The sequence below is a fragment of the Ixodes scapularis genome, unplaced genomic scaffold (genome assembly GCF_016920785.2).
Source record: "Ixodes scapularis isolate PalLabHiFi unplaced genomic scaffold, ASM1692078v2 PGA_scaffold8__174_contigs__length_109621045, whole genome shotgun sequence".
Taxonomy (NCBI): domain Eukaryota; kingdom Metazoa; phylum Arthropoda; class Arachnida; order Ixodida; family Ixodidae; genus Ixodes; species Ixodes scapularis.
Window position 1 is genome coordinate 84,194,232 of NW_024609883.1, and position 20,007 is coordinate 84,214,238.

Below are 20,007 nucleotides of genomic sequence, written 5' to 3' on the forward strand. Positions count from 1 at the left end.
AGCTTTCTCGCCACATGCTCCAAGCTGCAGCAGCTATGGGTGTTCACGGTGGAAAACGGCCCGATTCGAACGAGGACAAAGAACAGAGATGGGGGGGTTATCTGGTGTATCTCTCTTCTTTGTCCCTGTCCCAGTCACGCTGTTTTTTTTACCAGCTCGCCCAAATGTACGTTCAGATGGCTATGGCTGCCAAAGTAGCACCATGCTTTTTCCCGTGCTGCCTCATCACGATTGTGTGCAAACGATGATCTAAGCAAGCTCAGTTTTGGTAGCACCCAATAGACCCTTCCCGTAATTGTGAAACAATGCATAGATTATGCGCAGCCGCCATTAGTTGGTCTTGTCGCTTCCGGCGTGCAGCCTACGATTGGTTCCGAGTCACGTCTAGCATTGGCGCAGAACTCGTGTGGAATGTGTTTCGATCCGGATGCACTCCAAATGCCAATGAAGCGCTAGTGTCCAATGCGTGCTCGCTCACAGTGCGTGCCCAACTAATGGCAGTCACCCATAATCTATGTTTCATTTTGAAATTTTGAAAAGGGTCTATTGTGCCGAGGATTGCCGAGCGCGCTCAGATGGAATTAGAACTTTTTTCGCTTTTCCCACTTACCAACAGTACTCCAGTAGAAGCCCCGTTCCTGGGCACATATAGTTTGCTGAAGTTTCGTTCTGAGACCTGACCAACTTGGCATGCTCAAGCCATTAGGTGCAGCGAGCTGGACAAGAATGACAATAATCGCTGAAGAAGGGGATTATTACCTAACTGTGTTCGGAGATTTGTGTTTGTCCTTTGTTCGCCTTCTCCGGGGATTATTGTCATCAGCATGTTCGAATGAACAGAACGATCAAGAGCTAGGTGCCACTGGCTATCTCGTTGCCATGGTAATCTTTAACACCAAAATGTAGGTTACGTGTTTTCGGATAAATCCGAAAAAAAATATCAGGAAAACGCTTGCCGGTAAATTTTTTGTCAATTCAAATTTGTCAGAAAAACTTGGAATTTCAAGGTCACAATGAAAAGATAAAAAGCAAAAAAGGTGTTTTTCAAGTAAACTTCACAAGAGCACAGGGTCAGTGGACATGAGGAGATGCCACTTCAGTTTCCTTTGAAATCTCGTTTGCCTTTTAGTAAAGTCTGGGTGCCATGACCTGTTGTCCTGGAGGAGTCCAGGACAACAGGTCATGGCACCCATACTTTATTTATTTAGTTTTTTTTTAATTTTTAAAAATAAGAAACACTATCAAATAAATTTTGAATTTAAGAAAATTGGGAATCTAACAAAAAGGAATTCCGAGAAACCCCGAATTTTCAGCAAAAAATTGACTCAGAAAAACACTCTCTGAATCTTGCGATAAATAAACTCGGAAAACACGAAATCCTAGTTACTTGCCATCTCACAGCTTATGGTGTTGTGCATCTAGTAGTAGCACCATTGCCTGGTGTTGTTACTCTGGCATACAGAGCTCCCAAAAATAATGACTGTCAGTTCATCATATTAGATTCTCATCACTGCACATAGATGTTAGAGAGATTATGAAACAGCGTTTTGCTCACTTTGGCTGACGAGTACTCAGAATAAGCACTTTAGGGCAGTCGCTAGCTTGCCAGTGGGTGCCACTGTCTCCGAAGTTCTGTGTGAAATGTGCGTATCATCGGATGAAACATGGGTTTGCCTGCAGTGGTTACAAAAGTCTCAGTCTACCAGTAAGTTCAGGCAAGCATGCCAGGTAGTTGGCTATTGCATGCTCTGCGTGTTCCATGCTTAATGCTCAGCAGAACAAAAAAAAAAAGTTGCAGACTGAATCAATTTTGCTGTTGTCCCATCTGCTCAAAAAAACATGGCACAATACTACCACTCTAACCACCGCATCGCGGAAACGTTTGTTATATTTCTTCTTTAGACTGCCAAGATCCCTATACGCTACTTGACTCGCGGCATTGTTTGCAACTGCTGCAGGAGATACGTGCAAAGGTATATTACGATTTTTGTGCCAAGAAAACAAGTACAAAGAAGGAAACAGTTTCAGGAGTCGTTAAACAGTGCCTGAAGATTAAGAATTCATACTTTTGCAGAGATGTTCCAAAAGCATTTCTCAACCTCGGTGAAATTTTTTTTTTATCCCTGCGATACCATCCTTGGGCAAACTTTTTTCATTGTTGTTTTCATATCAGTATTACTGCCTTAGACGTGCTCTTGAACATTTCCTTTTTTTCCAGCTCTGTCAGCCGCGTTTGTCTTAATGTTTGTTCGTCTCGATAACATTCCTGTCGACAACCCATCCTCAAAGCGGAAACCATTACTGAGTTCTCCTGCTTGCTTTTCTTTCAGATGATGACATGCAAGATGGAGTTGAGGAAGTGCTGAACCTGCCCCCATCTTACAACACAGTTGTAACAAGAACCCAGCTGGCTCAGGTGAGAATGATGAAGTTTGAACTATGTCTCATCAATCTTTGTAACGCTAATTGCTTTTCGTTTTTGTAGTTATCTCTTATCACAGCTTTGAAATCTTCTGAAACAATACGAGGATTGTTCATAAGTGACTAGATAATAACAGAACTGCTGCACAACACAGATTTTAGAAAGAGTGCAGGAGAAACGTTTTGACAGGTTTCAGGATCAGCAGGGTGCTTTCTCAAGGTTATCACAGGTTCCTCAAAACTCAAATATTCAATTTTGTCATCAAGGTTTTGAAAAAATCTAACCTTTAACAATTTGGTGAAACTTGTTAAAATTGTTGTTTTTTAGTAGTGTTTCATTTGCCTATGTCCAACCAAGTGATTTTAAAATAATTATTTCCAAAGTAATAGTTGGTTTTATCACTGTTATCTAATAAAACACCCTTGAAGCACTGTTGCTCTCAGAATGATTGATTTTATGGTCTCCAAGTAATTGAGGAAGACCCATTGTGTCGTTGAAAGCTTCTTTAAATTTTTAATTAGAGCTTTTTGTAAACCCTGTTTCAGTAGAAGATAGACTTGGTTGGTTGAACACTAAATAGGCGCAACAGCATAGTACTTCAGTCTAAAAATTTTGTGACGTTTTGGAAAAATCTATTTTTGTCTGCAATACCGCCAGTGTTCACTGTGTGCTAACCAGCGTTGCCGCCCATTTGTAGCGACACTAGCACCACTGAATGCAGTTGCTATGTTTTGAAACCAGAATTCGCACAGTGCACAGCACTGGCCATACTTCCATGTCGGTAAAGAAACAGCCAGACGTTGGCGTGCACAGAGTGCGAGCGCTATAAAAGACCACAGAAAAAACCTCCGACCAAGTTTTCCATGCAGTGGTCGCAATCTTGCGGCGGCCAGCTTCTCGTGCACGGGGAGAAAAAATTTAAAGGATGTGCTTGCGGAATTCTGTCTAACCTTTCTTTTGTCTCCTATAATCTCAAATTACCCCATAAAATTTGAGTGTTCTAACAACAAATATCGCAGGTTTTTTTTTTGCGTGAGCAATTTTTGCAGTGCATTGAATCCTTACATTACGCTTTTCTTGGAGACATAGTATTCTTCTTTGTTCTTACCGTAATCGCACCACCTTGTTCTGCTCGTTCCTCAGTCTGATGTGCCGCCTGGTATGCATCTAGAATAAGTGTAGCTAGTGGTTTACATACTTTTTTTTTTTCTTTTCTCCTCCTCAGGAGTTTTACGAGCGTGCACGCCGTGAGACCAAGGCATGTGAAATGCTTGTCCACGACCAGCACCTACAGCAGCAGGGCTGGGCTGCCGTCGTTGCCAACTTGGAAGACACCACAGCGTGAGTGAACGCTCTTGAGCATGGCCGAGTGGCACCTGCGATCTGGCGGAACCCACCATTTGAACCCCAATCATTATATGCTCGGTTTTGGAATGTTCTGCTTTCTTGTAAGTCGATAGGTTTCTCTTTTGGGATCGACCACTACGTCAAGGTACGGACAGGATACGCTAGAACCTGCATATCATAAATTTCACTTTAGTTAAGGTGGAACAGTGGTCTTGGAGCTTTCTTTTTATTTTTTTGACCAAGCTTAATGAACAGCACAGGCTTGTTCATTTTTTTGTGCTAATTTGTAATATGTTTTTTTTTAATTAGTCAATGATATTTTAGGATAATTTTAATTAACCAAACTTTGTTTCCTAAAAGAGTAGTGAAAAAAAATTGTTTTAGCATATGGTCTGATAGTACAAGTTATAAAGAATACAATGTTGGAAGCACCTTTTTGATTGAACCATTATTAGTGACTTTACTATAGTCAGTGACTGGTAAAGAGTAAACTGGAAGCTCCTCCCACCTCTTTCCCCTTTAGCAGAGCGAACGCTGGAGAGGAGGCGACCTCCTCTCTACCGTTTGCTCCACTGAAGTGGAAAGGGGTGGGAGGAGCTTCCACTTCGTTCTTGACCTGTCACCAACTATCTAACACATTGAAGTTCAGTGCTTAATGTGTGGCCACCAAACAATAAATCAATAGTGCAAAAAATGAAAGCCGCTTACAACTCCCTGTAACGCCGAATTGGAGCGCAGCTCTTGAGGAGGAGGAGGGAAGGGTACTGGGGGGGGGGGGGGGGGGGTTAAACTAACCAGCGGGGGGGGCACGTGACCTTGGGGGTCACGTGACCCTCAATGCCGATGATGTCATCACTGACGTCACTGGTGACGTCATCAGCGACGATGACGATGCGGGTACCGATGACGTCATTAGTGACGTCATTGATGACTTCACCAGTGATGATGACGATGCGATTGTCGGTGACGTCATCAGTGACGTCGCTGATGACACCATCAGTGATGATGACGATGACGATGCGGATGCTGGTGACGACATCAGTGACGTCACTGATGACGTCATCAGTAATGATGACGATGACGATGCGGATGTCGGTAACGTCATCAGTGATGATGACGATGACGATGCGGATGCCGGTGACGTCATCAGTGACGATGACGATGTGGATGCCGGTGACGTCATCAGTGATGATGACGATGACGATGTGGATGCCGGTGACGTCATCAGTGATGATGACGATGACAATATGAATGCCGGTGACGTCATCAGTGATGATGACGATGTGGATGCCGGTGACGTCATCAGTGATGATGACGATGACAATATGGATGCCGGTGACGTCATCAGTGACGATGACGATGTGGATGCCGGTGACGTCATCAGTGATGGTGACGATGACGATGTGGATGCCGGTGACGTCATCAGTGATGATGACGATGTGGATGCCGGTGACGTCATCAGTGATGATGACGATGACGATGTGGATGCCGATGACGTCATCAGTGATGATGACGATGACGATGTGGATGCCGGTGACGTCATCAGTGACGATGACGTCATCGGGGGGTCACGCGACATCGGCGGGGGTCACGTGACCTCGAGGAGGGGTCACGTGACCTCAGGGGAGTCACGTGACCTCGGGGAGTCATGTGACTTCGGGGGGTCACGTGACCCCCCCCACGAGGTCACGTGACCCCGGTGGGGGGCTCGCGCGGTGCATTATGGGACATTTCCCATGATGCACCGCGCAATTACGCCGACGGCGACGCCGACGCCGCTCAAGCCGGAAACGGGCCCCTAAGAGCTGCGCTCTAAAAGCATTACAAGAAATTTAAACTATTTTAGATGTCTAAGAAGAACCATTGTGGTGCTGTTGAAGTGAATGCTCTTTTTCACTGTTCACTGTGTTCTTTCACTGCCATGGGAAGGATGTTAAGTACTACCGAATTCTGGTTATGTTTTTTCCACTATGTGTTGTATATGTGTCTGCTGTAGTGTATACAGTCGCTGACCGAGTTTTCATACTTTGTGGGGGCTCAAAGAGCGTCAGAATAATAAACCGGTTTGGAAAATCTGCAGATTACAAAACTTGACTTTATTGAGCCTAAGGGGTTTTTAAAGAGTCACTAAAAGTACCTTGTGTCATGCTACGCTTGCAAGCAATCATGTTCGCTTGCATTCATGTCAGCATCGCGTCCTCACCCGGCAGAGGTGCAAGAAGAGTCCATGATGTCTAAAGTAGGTATCGACGCAGAGCAAAACGACGAAACCGCGAGGCATTTAGGTGCAAAGTTTAGAAGCTGTCAACAGCGCATTCTGCACTTAATTAATGGAAGGCGACTGGCACGAAAATATAACAAAATGTTGGCTGGAGACGTGGCGAAAACGAAATCCATAGCATAGCACGCCTAACGGCGATCAAGAACTGGCCGGTTTGAGTCACGCTCACTCTCTTCTGCGTGGTCACATGCTATTTTCTATGCTTTAGACATAATCACCCAATATAGTCGTAGGTCATCGAAGGCACACACTCAATAATAGAAATAGAAAAAGAAATATGATACCCATTTTTTTGTCTCTTCTAAACAACCGTATTTACATTGATTGAAAAAATCAATGTAAATACGGTTTTTTAGAAGAGACAAAAAATGGGTATCATATTTATTTTTCTATTTTTAATTATTGAGTGCGTGCCTTTGACAATTTCAATTTTGGTGTGGAGCAGTTGCGTTTTTTTTTACTTTATTGAAAATATATGTTATGCTGTAGCAAAATATTAATTGAGTGGTCTTCTGACACCATTATTGATTGCCTGGCAAAAAATTTGGAGGGTTTCAGTGTCCTTTTAAAAAACACTTTTCTAAACTTTCTGTGTTTATAATTCAGCAAGGGAAGGTTGTTCGCAATGCGGCCGAAGCTATTACCCTTCCTCGTGCCATCAATTACATGTCATCCCCTTTTGGCATTTTTCAGAGCCTTCAGGAACAGTGCTGCCACGTTTGAGCAGTCCTTCGTGGAGTTCCTCCGGAACAAGCCCCAGCACACAGCACTGCTTGAAAGGTGTCGAGCTCGTTGCTTGCATGAACAACCGTGTTCACGAGCAGTTGCATCCGACTGCTGTGCTGTTCACTTGCCTTGCATGAAGAGGGCACTGTGCATGATGTCTTCCATGTGAGCTGCCTACTCCTAATAGATGGATATTGCGTAAAAGGCCACCCCGGAAAAATACATTTTTCTGTCTCAACAGTCATGCTCCAAATGCTCGTTTGAAACGTTGAACATTTGGAGCCATGAAATAAACTATACTTTAAAGTAACGACTCGTCGGCCATCTTGGGGCTTGAAATTATTGTTGCTAGTTTTCCGAAGCCTTGATTTGAAATTCCTGGAGCGCCTTTTTCCGTCCTCGAAAAATGTTAAAGCGATAATCGGGGAATGTAGTGCCAATACTGTAAGCATAACTTATTTACTGGCCAAAGTTTAGCATGAGTCTATAGTCCGTTGCAACCTAAGAACGAAGGGCGAGGGTAAGACGGGCCGGGGAGGAGGAAGCAGACGGAACGCTGGAGAAGAGAGGGGGACACTTCCTTCTTTCTTTAGCGTTCCGTCTGCTTCCTCCTCCCTGGCCCATCTTACCCTCGCCCTTCGTTCTCAGGTTGCAACGGAGTATAGTTTAGCATAACAGGGTTCCTATGGGCCCCGGAGTCACGGTTTATGAGAGTTGCAGCTGACGCTCCAGTCTAATGTGCGTCTGTCTGGCATGGGTTGCCGTGTCTGTTCAAATTGTTGCCCCGTCGTCCTTTCTTTTCTTTGTTGCGACAACGCCCAGAAATCGCAGACTGAGGTGAGGAAAGCATCGCGTGGGGGCGACTCGCAACATGTTGTCCAAACGCGACACGTGCGAACACGCGCGGTTGGTTGGCAGCACAGGGGTTTGGGAGCTGGCCATTAAGTGCGGATTGGCACCATTGGAGTGCGGTGGAAGTTTTGAAAGTTGCCTTTCTTTTTGCCAAAATCTGAAATGAAAGAAACTATTGTTCCTTACGAAAGAGGCCCAGTAAGCTTGGAGTTCTGCTAATCTTGTTTTATACTTGCCACTGAGCTTCGTCATTTGTTAGTCACTTACAAGCTTCTACCCGAGTTACTATATAAGAAATGGGAGTGTGCAATTCTCGTTCATAAGCGTTGCACATACCTGTCGACCCTGGGACTAGCATGAGAAAAGGGACAAATGTGAAGCAAGTAAACACGGTTTGTGCACATGGACACTTTGGTCCGGTAGAAGTCTTTCGGCCACTGTTGCAAACACAAGGGTCAAATATTTTTTACCCACCAGTTTCGAGCGTGATCTGGAGCTCCTGTCCAAGATCCCAGTCCTGCCGGCTCTCCTCTCGTCCAAGCCGATGCAGGAGACCTCTTCATTCATGCTACTCGACTGGATTCATTCACAGGTATGGTTGGTCTCCCGCTGTTACATCGTTCACCATTTTTTCCGGGCGCTGAGATTGGTGCTGCGAACAGTGCATTTTCTTTTAACTAGCAATCAAATGATAACGAGGAGCCTGGAATCGCTTTTTAGTTAGTCGTAGTCCGAATTCGTCTTCAAACCTTATTTTCCCGTAGAAGGCGAGACCTAAATATTGGCTACACATCGTTTCACCTTACAATAAACTGTGGAAGATGCTACGAGCCGTCAAAGCCAACTCAACGACGTGCGAGTGTCACATGAGCTTTGGGAAGGTCACAGCACTGCACGGAGTGCATAGTGACGTGATACATCCATGGCGCTGGATTGGCCAAGATGCCTTGTGGTGTGCGCTGCAGTTCATCGTAAGGTGAGACGGAATATGTTTGGTAACGATTGTACCGCGACACTCTGTGCGTCATCTTTCCCACATCACATTTTTTGCATCATTCTTTCCGTTTGCAAGATATTTGGGCCAGTTCTGCAAAGACGTCTTGCATGAACTTGAGCCGGCATGGCTTATGTGAGTCTTTAGAACCAACGCTTCTCCACGTTGTCTTGGAATTCTGTTCCTGTGGCGTTTCGACGGAATTGCGAGCAACGTCCGACTCCCTTGGGGCCTTTCTTCCGCACATTGCCCGTGCGGAAATCTTTTCCTTCGTCCCTGAAGCCTGTTCAACTTCTTTGTAAACTGCAGGACAGCCAGACAACATTGGACAAGGTGGCTGCCCAGTGTGTCCAGTCTCTCAAACAGGCAAGTAGACACATTGATGTAAGGCCCAACCCTTTTCCCACCTCCCACTTCTTAGAGTACTACAGTCACTGACTGATTTTTCGGACTTTGCAGGGACCGATAAAATGTCAGAATAATAAAGAAAAATTAGCAGATTAAAAAACTTCCGTTTATTATGTCTAAGTGGAGTTTTTTTCTTATTTTTTTGGCGTAGCCCAATGAAACAGCACAAGCTTGTTCAGACTTTTGTTCTGATTTCAAATATCTGTTATTTTTTTTAATTAGTAGGTTTGTTTTCAGGATAATTATAATTAACAGTCTTTGCAAAAACAATAGGAAAAAAAACAAAATTTTTAAGGAATGCTTTAACAGCTGGTTAGTCACTAAGGGCTATGAAGAATACAATGTTGGAAGCTCTTTTTAGATCAAACTATTCTTAGTGATTTCACAACACATTGAAGTTCAGTGCTCATTGTGTGGCTTCCAATCAATAAAACAATAGTTCAGTTTAAAATTTTTCTTTGCCTATATTGAAAAATCTGCTTTGAACATTGTATGCTTTGCTCATTCAGCTACATGTTGCTAAAAAAAGAATAATAATTCTGTCTGCACTAGATGGGCAAATATCCCTTCTGAAAATTTCTAAGGAATCCAAAATTTTTAAAAGTGTGAGTTTAGCATTTGCTTCAGTGCAATTTCAGACCAGATAGATAACTATAAAGTGATATGGCTCAAATATTAATCTTCAAAATAAGAAACTTGGCAGATTGAAAGAAAAACAGCTGCAGATTTTAAAATTGCCATTTTCCAAAAGAACAGTTTATAGACTTTTTTGCTCCAAAGACCCATGTGTCTCCCCTTAAAAAAGCTGTCAATGGAGTCTTGCTTCAGGCTATGCCTCCGCTTGCGTTCGGCCACTATCTATTAGCTTTAGAATTGCTGCTCTCTTTTCTAGCGTTATGGTAGAGTGCTTTTCGTGCTTCTTAGCAACACTTTGCTAAGAAGCAAAGTGTTGCTAACACTGGAAGAAAAGATGGGGCCATGCCGTCCCAGCCCAGGTAGTCTGAAAACAAAATTCACCAAGACAGGACGAGAGGTGCAAGTCCACAACTGCAGAATGGCGAACGAACAAAGCAATATGAGCAAAATAGTAGCAATGGGATGACGCGCAGCTAGAGAAGAAAAAAAAGCGGTAGCGTAGCGTCACCTAATGGTAGTACTTGGCAGGATTAGCTTGGGCTGCCCGCCCAAGCTAATTCATGTGCGGCCATCATAAAATCTAAAATGGCGGCGTCTCAGTGGTGTTTCACGCCAATCACTCGCGACGATTTTGTCTGAAAGATTGAACTTTCGTACTTCAAGCTGTGCAAAACATTGGTCGTGAATATGCACTATTTCTATCGGGTAGGACCTACCCGGCAGAAATATGTGCATATTCACGACCAATGTAGGTCACGGTTCCTCCTTTAGGTCCAAAATATTGAACGATTCCGAATTATCGGCGTCCGAAAAATCGGTGGGCGACTGTTGTGTGTTACAGGTAAGACCATTGGTTGTTAATGCATGAAGTGTCCCAGACATGTGTCAAAGGAACACTGAAGTGAATTTTCAGTTCTCTTAGCAACGAACATTGTTAGTGCTAGAGAGAGATGCTGCAAGAGCTTAAGAAAAAGGGGACAGTTTTACCGCTCATGCTTAGTCGCAAGAACATGAGCCCCCTCAAACACCTGAGGCAGCTCTCGCATCCAGTTGGTGCCCCGCATCGGCAATAATTAGGCGACGGCAGATATTCAGCACTCCAGCTTTCTTATGTAGGTCCCAGGAACGTTGGCTAGGGTCGACCCTTCCTATGGCCGCCAGAAAGAGCAGCTCCCGCAATGCACTGCGTGCCCGTCCCTTTCCGGCAGCTGAACGATGCCACGCTAGAGAAGGTGAAGGCGGACGTGGAGTCGACCCTGGCCTCGGTGGACAACCCGACCATGAAGGAGATCAAGGGACTGGAGGAGCGTCTCTACGGCCTCGAAGACCTGATGCACAAGGCACAGAGGCTGGTCCAGGACCAGCAGGAACTGGCACAGGCAAGTTTGGGCCGCAGTGCCTTGAGCAGAGGTGGCACATACAGCCCCTCAGTGGGTTTGTGTCGGTCTTACGAGCAGTGTCAAATGTGCCTGTGCACAAGATTCAGGCCTCATGTGCCTTTGGAAGCAGACGGTGGTGCATCCCTAGATTGAGCTGCCCTTGAAAGTAAACGGTGGCGGAGTGCCCGCTCATGGAACGAGCCTCGCACAATTGCACAACGGTAGTTGTCGGTGCTTGTGAGCGTCTTTAGTCGCACAATATGGCCTTGGTTGCTTTTGTACCAGTAAACTCTCTTTCGTCATCGTAAGTAGACAGATAGTCGGACATTATGACTCTCTGGGGATGTTTTTGGTGGTCATTGCTTTATTGACTTCAGACGTAGTCTTTAACAATGAATTATTTATGAAAGCAATACAAACCCTTTGGGATGAGCACAGTGGGCTAGAGTGCAGAATGATAAATAAGGAGTCCTTTAAAATCCTTTTTTTGGTAGTCTTTTTAGAAAGAATTTGTGTATGTTTATTGCTATTCTGTGATCATGGTAGAGTTGCTTTAGAGTGCAATCGAGGCATGTTCCATTGGTTTGCTCTGATCTACCCATCTGGGACACATACGGGAGCTAGAGGGGTTCTGCCAGACATTGCACAAAATTCAGAGGACTGACGACGTTTCTGCTTTTTGTGGTGTAAAGACACATATCTAGGAAAACGAGGTGTGGTCGTTTATGAATTTCACATTAGCCGAAGTGAGGCGCTAATACGCATACCGATAAATGAGATGCCGGTAGAAGTCAACGAGTCACGGTAAACGAGCTGATATAGGTTCGCTGTTGATGAGCAGAAGGTGAGACAATGACAGAGAAAGATTGTTGCTTGCCCCTTTACAGTATTTTAAGGATGCTGCTTTAGCAAACCTCCTATTCTATAAAGCTAAACGGCTTTAACGCAGAGACATTCTACTGCAAGAGATTGTGAACAGCTGGAAGCCCGCCTTAATTGCGCAACATTCTATACTTGGGCGGTTTGGCACAGGCATTTGCACAGAACCAGGCTCGAGCATCTCATCTCAAGGACCCGAGCATCTTTCCGGACCTGTGCTCCAGCCACATCAAGCAGCTCAAAATGATCCTGGCCAACCACCAGCAACTCAGGGACATCAGGCGGCGCTGCACGGCCGCCAAGAACGAACTGTCGGAAAATCTCAATTCACGGCTGCGGTAGGTGCAAGCACCGAGTGCGTGACTCAAGTCAAGTGCTCCGAATGTGACGTGTTTCAGGTCCCGCAGCGTCTCTGCCAGATGTCTGGATGTCGACCATTATGACTCGGTTGCCCCACTTGTGGTGTATTTTGAGTACCTGCACCACTTACTGTGCATGTGTGTGCCAGACATTTCAATGTCGGCCGTTATGACTCGTTTGTTCCATGTGCTATTTATTTTGAATGGCTGCACGAGTTATTGTGCGTGTGATGTGCTTCTTGTCACGTGACGTGTGCCGGTATGTTGTTGGCCGTTTTAGTCGTGAAAGGCCGGTGCAGCCGAACTTGCGGAACAAAGTAAGCCAACTGATGTGCGAGTGTCGGAGAATCCAGTTTATCTCCAGTCAAGTATTTTTGTACTGGCCACGGGTGTGCCACAGTTCAGTCCATTCAGTTACATACACAATGCATATGTAATGCTCTCAACGATATCCTTTATAATGAAGGCCCACGCATCTGCATTCCCACAGAGCACGCATGAGCCTGTTGCATGCATTCACAGGGAGAGACCGGCAAACAAGGACATACTGCGACATTGGAGATCAATATTGCCAGCTGTGTGGGGTCACCGAGCACAACTTTTACACACTCGTCGTCCCAGTACATCTTGCTTTTTTTGCCAAACCTGTACCTGCATGCTTTCACATACAGGTTTTTTCCCATTAACTGCCGTGCTCCACACGAAAGCGGATGCGTAGGCCTTCCTTATAAATGGGGTTTCGTGTTTTCGGAATAAGTGGTGTTCCAGTTTTGCCATATCCGGGAAAGACAAAAGGACTATGAATTGGAGCTGTCCTCGATTCAAAAAAAACCAAGTTTCACCGGAAGAAATCTTTAGCTACAGCATTATTTTATGTTCACCCAGAGCGCAGCCCCACTGTGAGGTTCGGGAACCACCACCGTTATCTCGTTTCTCTTTCTTGTCTGTACATTTTACAAGTACCGTATTTATTCAAATATAGGTCGACCTCTTTTTTTCGGAAATGTTGTCAAAAATTAAGGGTCGACCTATAATCGTGACCAAAGAATTTCGACCTAATTCGCAACCAAAATTTGAAACCCTACCGAGGGTATGGAGCTATCAATCACCTAGCCGGCGTCCCGGTAGAGCCGCGCGGCTTCTTGTTTCAAAAAGCTTTTGATGCACAAAAACAACCGAACAGCAGCAGCCGACAGCCCGTGTCCGCGGGAACGGCTCTCGCGCACATTCCTCGGGCATCGAGTTTCGCCATCACGCCTGTAGCGTTCCCCTCGCTAGGCAAGGGGGAAGGGGAGGGAGAGGAACGCGATGCGCCATGCGGCTATGGCCATGCACTTTGCCCTCCTATGCGCTCCATTCCTCTCTCCCTCGCAAACGCGCAAACAAAAACAAACAAACAAACAAAAAAAAGAAAAACGGATTTTTTTAGTTTGTTTTTTTCGGCGGGTCGCGTGTTACTCACGGGGCTCGCAGCGTAGCTCGTGTCTTTGTGTTTGATCTTTCGTCGCTCGCCCGTCTCCACCTTCTTTCGTTTCTTCTTGTCGTCATCCATTTTACAACGGTGTCAGTGAGGTATTGTTGCCGATTTGCGAGGATGTCTACCAAGCTGACGAAGCTTTTTTGACATCGCCCTGTGATTTAGCTGAGAGTGCTGTAAATAAAGGTTTTTTTCTTTTGCCCTAACTTTCCCCTGTTCCTTAAAAAAAAAGAAAGGTCGACCTATATTTGAATTATATTTTTTTGATTCTCGGTGGGCTCAATAAATAGGGGTCGACCTATTTTCGTGGTCGACCTATTTTTGGGTAAATACGGTACCGTAACTTCACGTTGTAACGCGCCCCTGATTGTAACGCACAGGTATATTTAGCGCTCAAATATTCGAAAAAGAACTGAAAGCTGATTGTACCGCTCAAGTAAAAAAAGGAAGGCTGAGCACATACCTCATTGAGCAGATTTTTTTTAAACGCACGCCATTACAAAAATAAATACCGTGCACTAGCCGCCATGGTCAGAGTCCGACGATGGTTCTTCGCTGTCCACAAAGGTATTCCTTGCTTTTGTCTAAAGCATTTTAGGTGCGGCACTTCTTGTGTTCATACGAGTGCGCGACCGTCACCTCTAGGAAGGTTGTCTTCCAAACAACTTTGCAAGCTCGTCAGGTCGCTAAGATTGCGAGGCCACACAGTGCTGCTCCGTTGTTATCTTTTCCCGCCAGCGTGATAGCCTTTCATTTAAATGATGCCTCCTAGTCTAATTTCTTTTCTTTTTCCATCTTAAGATGGCAGACACAAGTCCTAGGCACGAGGAAATTCGCATGATACGGATACTGAAATGGCGAATGTAAACAGATGGCCACGATGGCGATAGGGCTAGCCACCTTATACCAAGTATTGCGTTTCTGGTTTTGGTTTTGATTGTAACACATGTACAGTCGAACCTCGATATAACGAACTTCAATGTAACGAAATCCTCGATTTAACGAAGTATTTTATTTTTCATAATTTCTTGCCCATAGACCCCATGTATTTTTAGTCTCTATATAACGAAGTCTATTTTGCTGCTATTTCAATATAACGAAGCGCCATTGCCATAGAAGGCAATAAATAAATCAACTCTAAAAAACAACTTCGCAAAAAAATTGTGGTTAAAAAAAAAATTATGTGCAAATGCGAGCGCTTGATAGGTTACTTCACGGGGACAGGCCTTCCAACGTTCCTAGGCTGCCCGAGGATGCGGCGCCGGTAGCGCCGGCGAGGCATGCGGCAAGGCGGATTCCGCGGGGCTGGCCAGAAAATGCCGAGCAAAAAGTTAACACGGCATAACAGCATCACCACTGACATTCACTGATCATCATAGTCCACTGTACCGCAGGTAGCGCGGGAGCCAACTTCAGCGGGGGAGCGACGTGATGGCGCGACCGCGCGACCGCACGGGCAGTGCCATCTAGGAGAAGACCGATTATCGTCTTGCGAGCGTGATGTAAAGCGTGTAAAGCAAAGGCGCAAGCACACTGTGGGCGCAAGGGGGCAAGTAAACTGTGCGGTCAAGAGTGCTGTGTAGGTTGGAAACATTGGCACCGCCTAAACTAAACAGCTTTATTTTTTAACCGGGCGGTTCACTCACGTGCTTGCTGCCATAAGGAAACGTAAAGTTCTTTCTTTGGATGAGAAAGCAAACGTTTTGGACGCCATCCTGAAGAAACTGCCGAGATCACGAGCACTCGGGAAGTGCTCGACGCAATGGACGTACTGAGGAAGGAGGTACACGGCGTCGCATGGGCAGCAAGATGCCGTGCAAGCGCTCTGGGCGCTCGAACGCCGTATGACGCCGCTGCTACTGTCATACAAGGCGCAAGCAAAACTCGCGGACTACTTTGCCCCTAAATAAATGTCATTTTCGGTGAGTTCTCATACCCGTAAAATGTTTCGGAATTTTTTTTTCGCATGCTAAAGCCAAATTTCGACTTAGCGAAATTTCAATTTAACGAAGTAAATTGCGAATTTTACCGACTTCGTTACATCGAGGTTTAACTGTATTTATGGGCACCGATTTTGGCGACAAAAAAAGTGTGCGTTACAATCACGCAAAAATGGTAGATTGGGTCGCACGCATGTCACTCGAAGGTCGGGGCATCCCATGGCTGTTGTCCGTCTCATTCAACCCAAGTCCGGACGAGCGTGATTTTTTGTCCAACGCCGAACAGATCCAAAAGAAAAAAAAAATCCCTAAAATACAAAACCATATTCAAAGAATATTCATACTATGTGCACTGAAACGCGGGGAAACAAAATTGGAGTCTGACCGCGTAAACTGCTCGTCTCTCGTCCCCGTGGTGATTTCCAGGTGGATCATCTACGTGGAGAAGGCCATTCACGAGGTGAATCTTCGCATGGTCTTCTACTCCGAGACGGCCAAGCGGCTGTGCAGGCACCTCGAGGTGTTTCGGCAGGTCCACCTGGCACCCCACGTCTACCTGCACGCCGTCGCGGAGGTGGTGCGGCGCCGCAACTTCTCGCTACATTTTCTGGAGGTCAGCCCTGTCGCACCTGTCGCAAATGTCGAGGCCGGTTCGCACATTACCAAGTGCGTCGCAGTTGCTTGCGGCCACTTACGACGGGGACCACACTACTGGTGCCATCTGTCGTGTGGTTCTGGAACACTTCCAGTATATGTACATGTTTCCTAATTGTTTATGCAGTATTCTTTCACTGTGTGGTTCAAATAATTCTGGCAATGTTACGAGCAACTGTTTCTCATAGATGGTATGTAAACTTGATCTTGCATGTACTGCGAGACCTTCGGTACAGCACTAGTGTGCCACAGTGTCGGCCGTAAGTGGTTATGAGCGAGCACAACGCAGACGCAAATGTGTCAACCTGCCGTTAGATAATAGAATCGGGCCAGAGCTGCACTCGAGAGAATGGGGAGCCGTGCTCAGAGCTTCGACGTCCTTTCCTCCCATCCTCTTATACCACAGCGATCAGTCGTCTGCTTGCATCTGGTGATGTTTGCTTATGCGTCAGGAACTTGCAGGTGCCGACATTCAGTTGCCGAGAGGTGCTCAGGAGCCGTCAATGGCAGGCACGGTTCTGGAGTGCGACTGTTCGTGTTTCAAATGTAACGTTAGGAGATTCTGGCAACAGAATTTTACGCCGTTGCTGGCTGTTTCAAAAGGCAAGAGAATGGGAAGCGTCTCCTACGTTTTCCGTCGGGCATGTCGGTGTAAGCCGGTGACAGCTGCCACCAAATATCCTGTGCAGTGATATTGTCCCAGTGCCGTTGCCCTGGCTCTAGTTGACTTCATTGATCGCGGCCTATATTTGCTGCTAGTGTGACCCAAGGAATGCCAGAGTATGTAAGCTGTAAGAGTACCTAGTTGATGATGGGGAGGCTGACGAGGCAGCAACTGCCTCGCCTTTTCTTCTGTGCATGGGCCAATATTTGGTAGATTGATGTCAATAAAGTGTAATTTGTTTGGCGTAGTTTCACCCGTAATTAATTACTATTGGGGAGGAGATTGAAGAGTCACGCCTCTAGCGGGACGCTTCAGCTGTGTGTGCAACAGACCGAGTTTTCTTTTGTAGCGTGAGCTACACTGGCCGAGGTTGAGTAGTTTCGCGTGGCTCGCATAATGAGCCGTGCTGCGCATGCGCAAGGAGCAGTGACGTCACACGGCACACACCTGGCGCGCCGGAGATGTCGCCGCCGCGCTTGCCTCGCCGGTCTGCGCATTCCTGAGGAGTGATGTCATAGCCGCAGCAAACGCACTGGCGCCGCCGCGTGCCCAGCTGTGCGCCTCCGTTGCGCAGTAGCCAAGTCTGACGCTGCACCGGAACCGCTTGATAGCGCCTCTCATTTTGTGCGCATAAGCTCACGCTACGTATATCCTGGCATAGCCGAGCTAAGCCACCGCAATTTTTTTTTGTTTTTGATAGGAGAAATCGAAGATGACAATTTGAAGGCCACTCCTCGTGCAACCAAAACACTCATCAGAGTGAAGCGCTCATGTTCAGACCGCGCTAGGCGGGGTTAAATTTCTTTGTTATGCTGTGCTGGTAAACACCGAACTGTGGGGACAAGAAGCTCAATAAAGTGCCCCCTACAGTTCGATCTCCTGCCCAGTTGTTGCAAACTTTTCCCCAACTGTCAAATCCCTTGCTTTCCTTGCCACATGTACAGTGTGTCCTGCCCAAAAAAACTTGCACGCGGTCTCTTTCCACCGGAAAAATAAACTAGGCATCGCCAAACGCTCAACCTTTGCCCAAACGTAGTGCCAGTGGTTCGAACCAGTCACCAATGTTTCAGGACAAACAGGTTACATTACTAAAAAGTTGTGCGTGATTTCTTAAAATTTTCTACGAGAAAATGGGGCCTGTTTTCGGTAACTGGTACCATTCGGCTCTATGTGTTCGAGGGCTTTGTCAGTTGTCATTTTCGCATTGAATGATATAACAGTTTGTTCTGAAACTTTGGCATCTGGGTAGCACTACACGGCTAGCGCTACATTTTGGCAGAGAATGAGCAATCGGCGATGCATAGTTTATTTTTGCGGCGGATGAAACCCTGTAAATATTTTGTTTTTAACATCCTGCACACGGCACGACCTGTTAGGAAGACGGGCGATCTCCTTTTTTTTTTCTTGTCTCTTAGAATTGGAGGGCTCTCACGAAAATTACTTGCATAGTAAAATGTGATCAGTTGAGGCACTAACATAAGCAGTAAAATTCTAAGTAAATAGTGGAAACGGGCCGATGTCATGTTTGCGCTAACAGTGTTGCACAGTGTACATGTCGGCCCCTTTTAAAACTGACGCGGCAAACAATCTTGTGGTTCTCACAGTGGGCAGGCTCTCTGTCATCTCACTGCCAGAAGCTACATCAGAACGAGGTTGAGACAAGAAATGCCTTCAACAGCCAGTTCTCAAAGCACTTTCTGCGGGCGCTGTTTCCGGGCATGCAAGATCTTCCACCCCCATTTGCGGTGAGTTGGACCCAACGGTCGTCGTAGACTCTATTACTAGCAAGATGTGATTAGGAGGGCGGTCGGCAAGTCGTCAGCAGATGACTGGTTAGACTGATAATTTAATGATGTAATTTTGTGTTTGTACTGTGTCATTAATTATTATATTTTGATTGCGTCTTTGCACCATTCCTTTATTGTTTTTGCCATCCTTGACAGATTGTAGACATGCGTTTAAAGGGAAGCTACGGAGCTTTTTGGAAAAAATGAGTTAGAAGTGAATTCTAGTGTATTTTTACCCCGTGAACCCGAATACCCAAACCATTTGCTGCGCAAGTATTGTTAAACGCGAGAAAAACGCTAAAGACAGTCGCTGTCCGTGACGTCATCGACGGCTCTTTTGGCTGCCCAAGGCTAGGGAGGCGGGGCTTCAGTCCTATTTTGAAATTGCTTCTATGGCTCTCCGGCGCGTCACATTGAAATACAATTTTGATATCTGTTAATCTAAAGGCCAAATGAACGCAATTCAAGCGTTTTTTCTCAAATGTAGAAGTGCCCCATCTTCCCTTTAATGTGTTATTGTTATTGTATCTATTTGCTGTTTTGTACCCCACACCTGAAGGAGCATAATCAAAACGCCTCCAGTATTTTTTGTGTAAGTAAATACAGTAGAACCTCATTGATACATTTCTTGGGGGACTACAGAAGAAAAAAAACTTTTAATTCGGGAAAACGTAAAAAGCGAGAAGCCTTTGTGGGGCTAAGAGCTCAGCGGGACCGGCGGTTTCGAACGTAAAAGCTGGGAAACCGTAAAAGCCTGTAATGTATCATTGAGTTTCTACTGTAAAAAAAGGATAGAATGTCTATCATAATGTAGAATACCCAAGACTGTCGTAAAAGCTGGGAAACTTGGTCGAAGAAAAAAAGACGGGAAAAGAATGTCTCGAACTCATCTATCGCAATTGTTTCCTGTAGAAAAACCAAACAAAAGAAAACGACAAAAACATTACATTTTACAGTTGTAGTTGATTGTGCAATGAGTCATTTTGCGGGCAAGGGTTCAGCTGGAGGACATATCAGTCCTCATTTAGATGAAGCACAGCCCTTTCAGACTCCGGCTGGAGAGGAAGTGGGTCGGTGGGATTGTTTTGTTCAAGGTCCCATGTTTTCAGTTTGGGATTGAGGTCACCGTTTACGGTTCAGGTGAAGATTAGTGTGGTTGGGATTGTATGTATAACAAAGGTTGACTTTGTGACGTCGGTGAT

General features: G+C 45.7%; 1 protein-coding gene across 2 annotated transcripts in view; it reads left to right on the top strand.

Annotated features, from left to right (window-relative positions):
- Positions 1-20,007, top strand: part of LOC115308200 (RB1-inducible coiled-coil protein 1) — a 55,242-nt gene that overhangs the window by 4,095 nt on the left and 31,140 nt on the right. Inside the window, exons 4-12 of one of the 2 annotated variants that reach the window (XM_042286709.1) lie at positions 2,331-2,416; positions 3,648-3,763; positions 6,744-6,830; positions 8,106-8,220; positions 8,932-8,988; positions 10,875-11,045; positions 12,078-12,262; positions 16,127-16,313; positions 18,623-18,763. In XM_042286709.1, the coding sequence (XP_042142643.1) occupies positions 2,331-2,416; positions 3,648-3,763; positions 6,744-6,830; positions 8,106-8,220; positions 8,932-8,988; positions 10,875-11,045; positions 12,078-12,262; positions 16,127-16,313; positions 18,623-18,763 (1,145 nt within the window). Of the gene's footprint in view, positions 1-2,330; positions 2,417-3,647; positions 3,764-6,743; positions 6,831-8,105; positions 8,221-8,931; positions 9,007-10,874; positions 11,046-12,077; positions 12,263-16,126; positions 16,314-18,622; positions 18,764-20,007 lie in introns of both variants that reach the window. The other variant, XM_029981955.4, reaches the window with a different exon arrangement.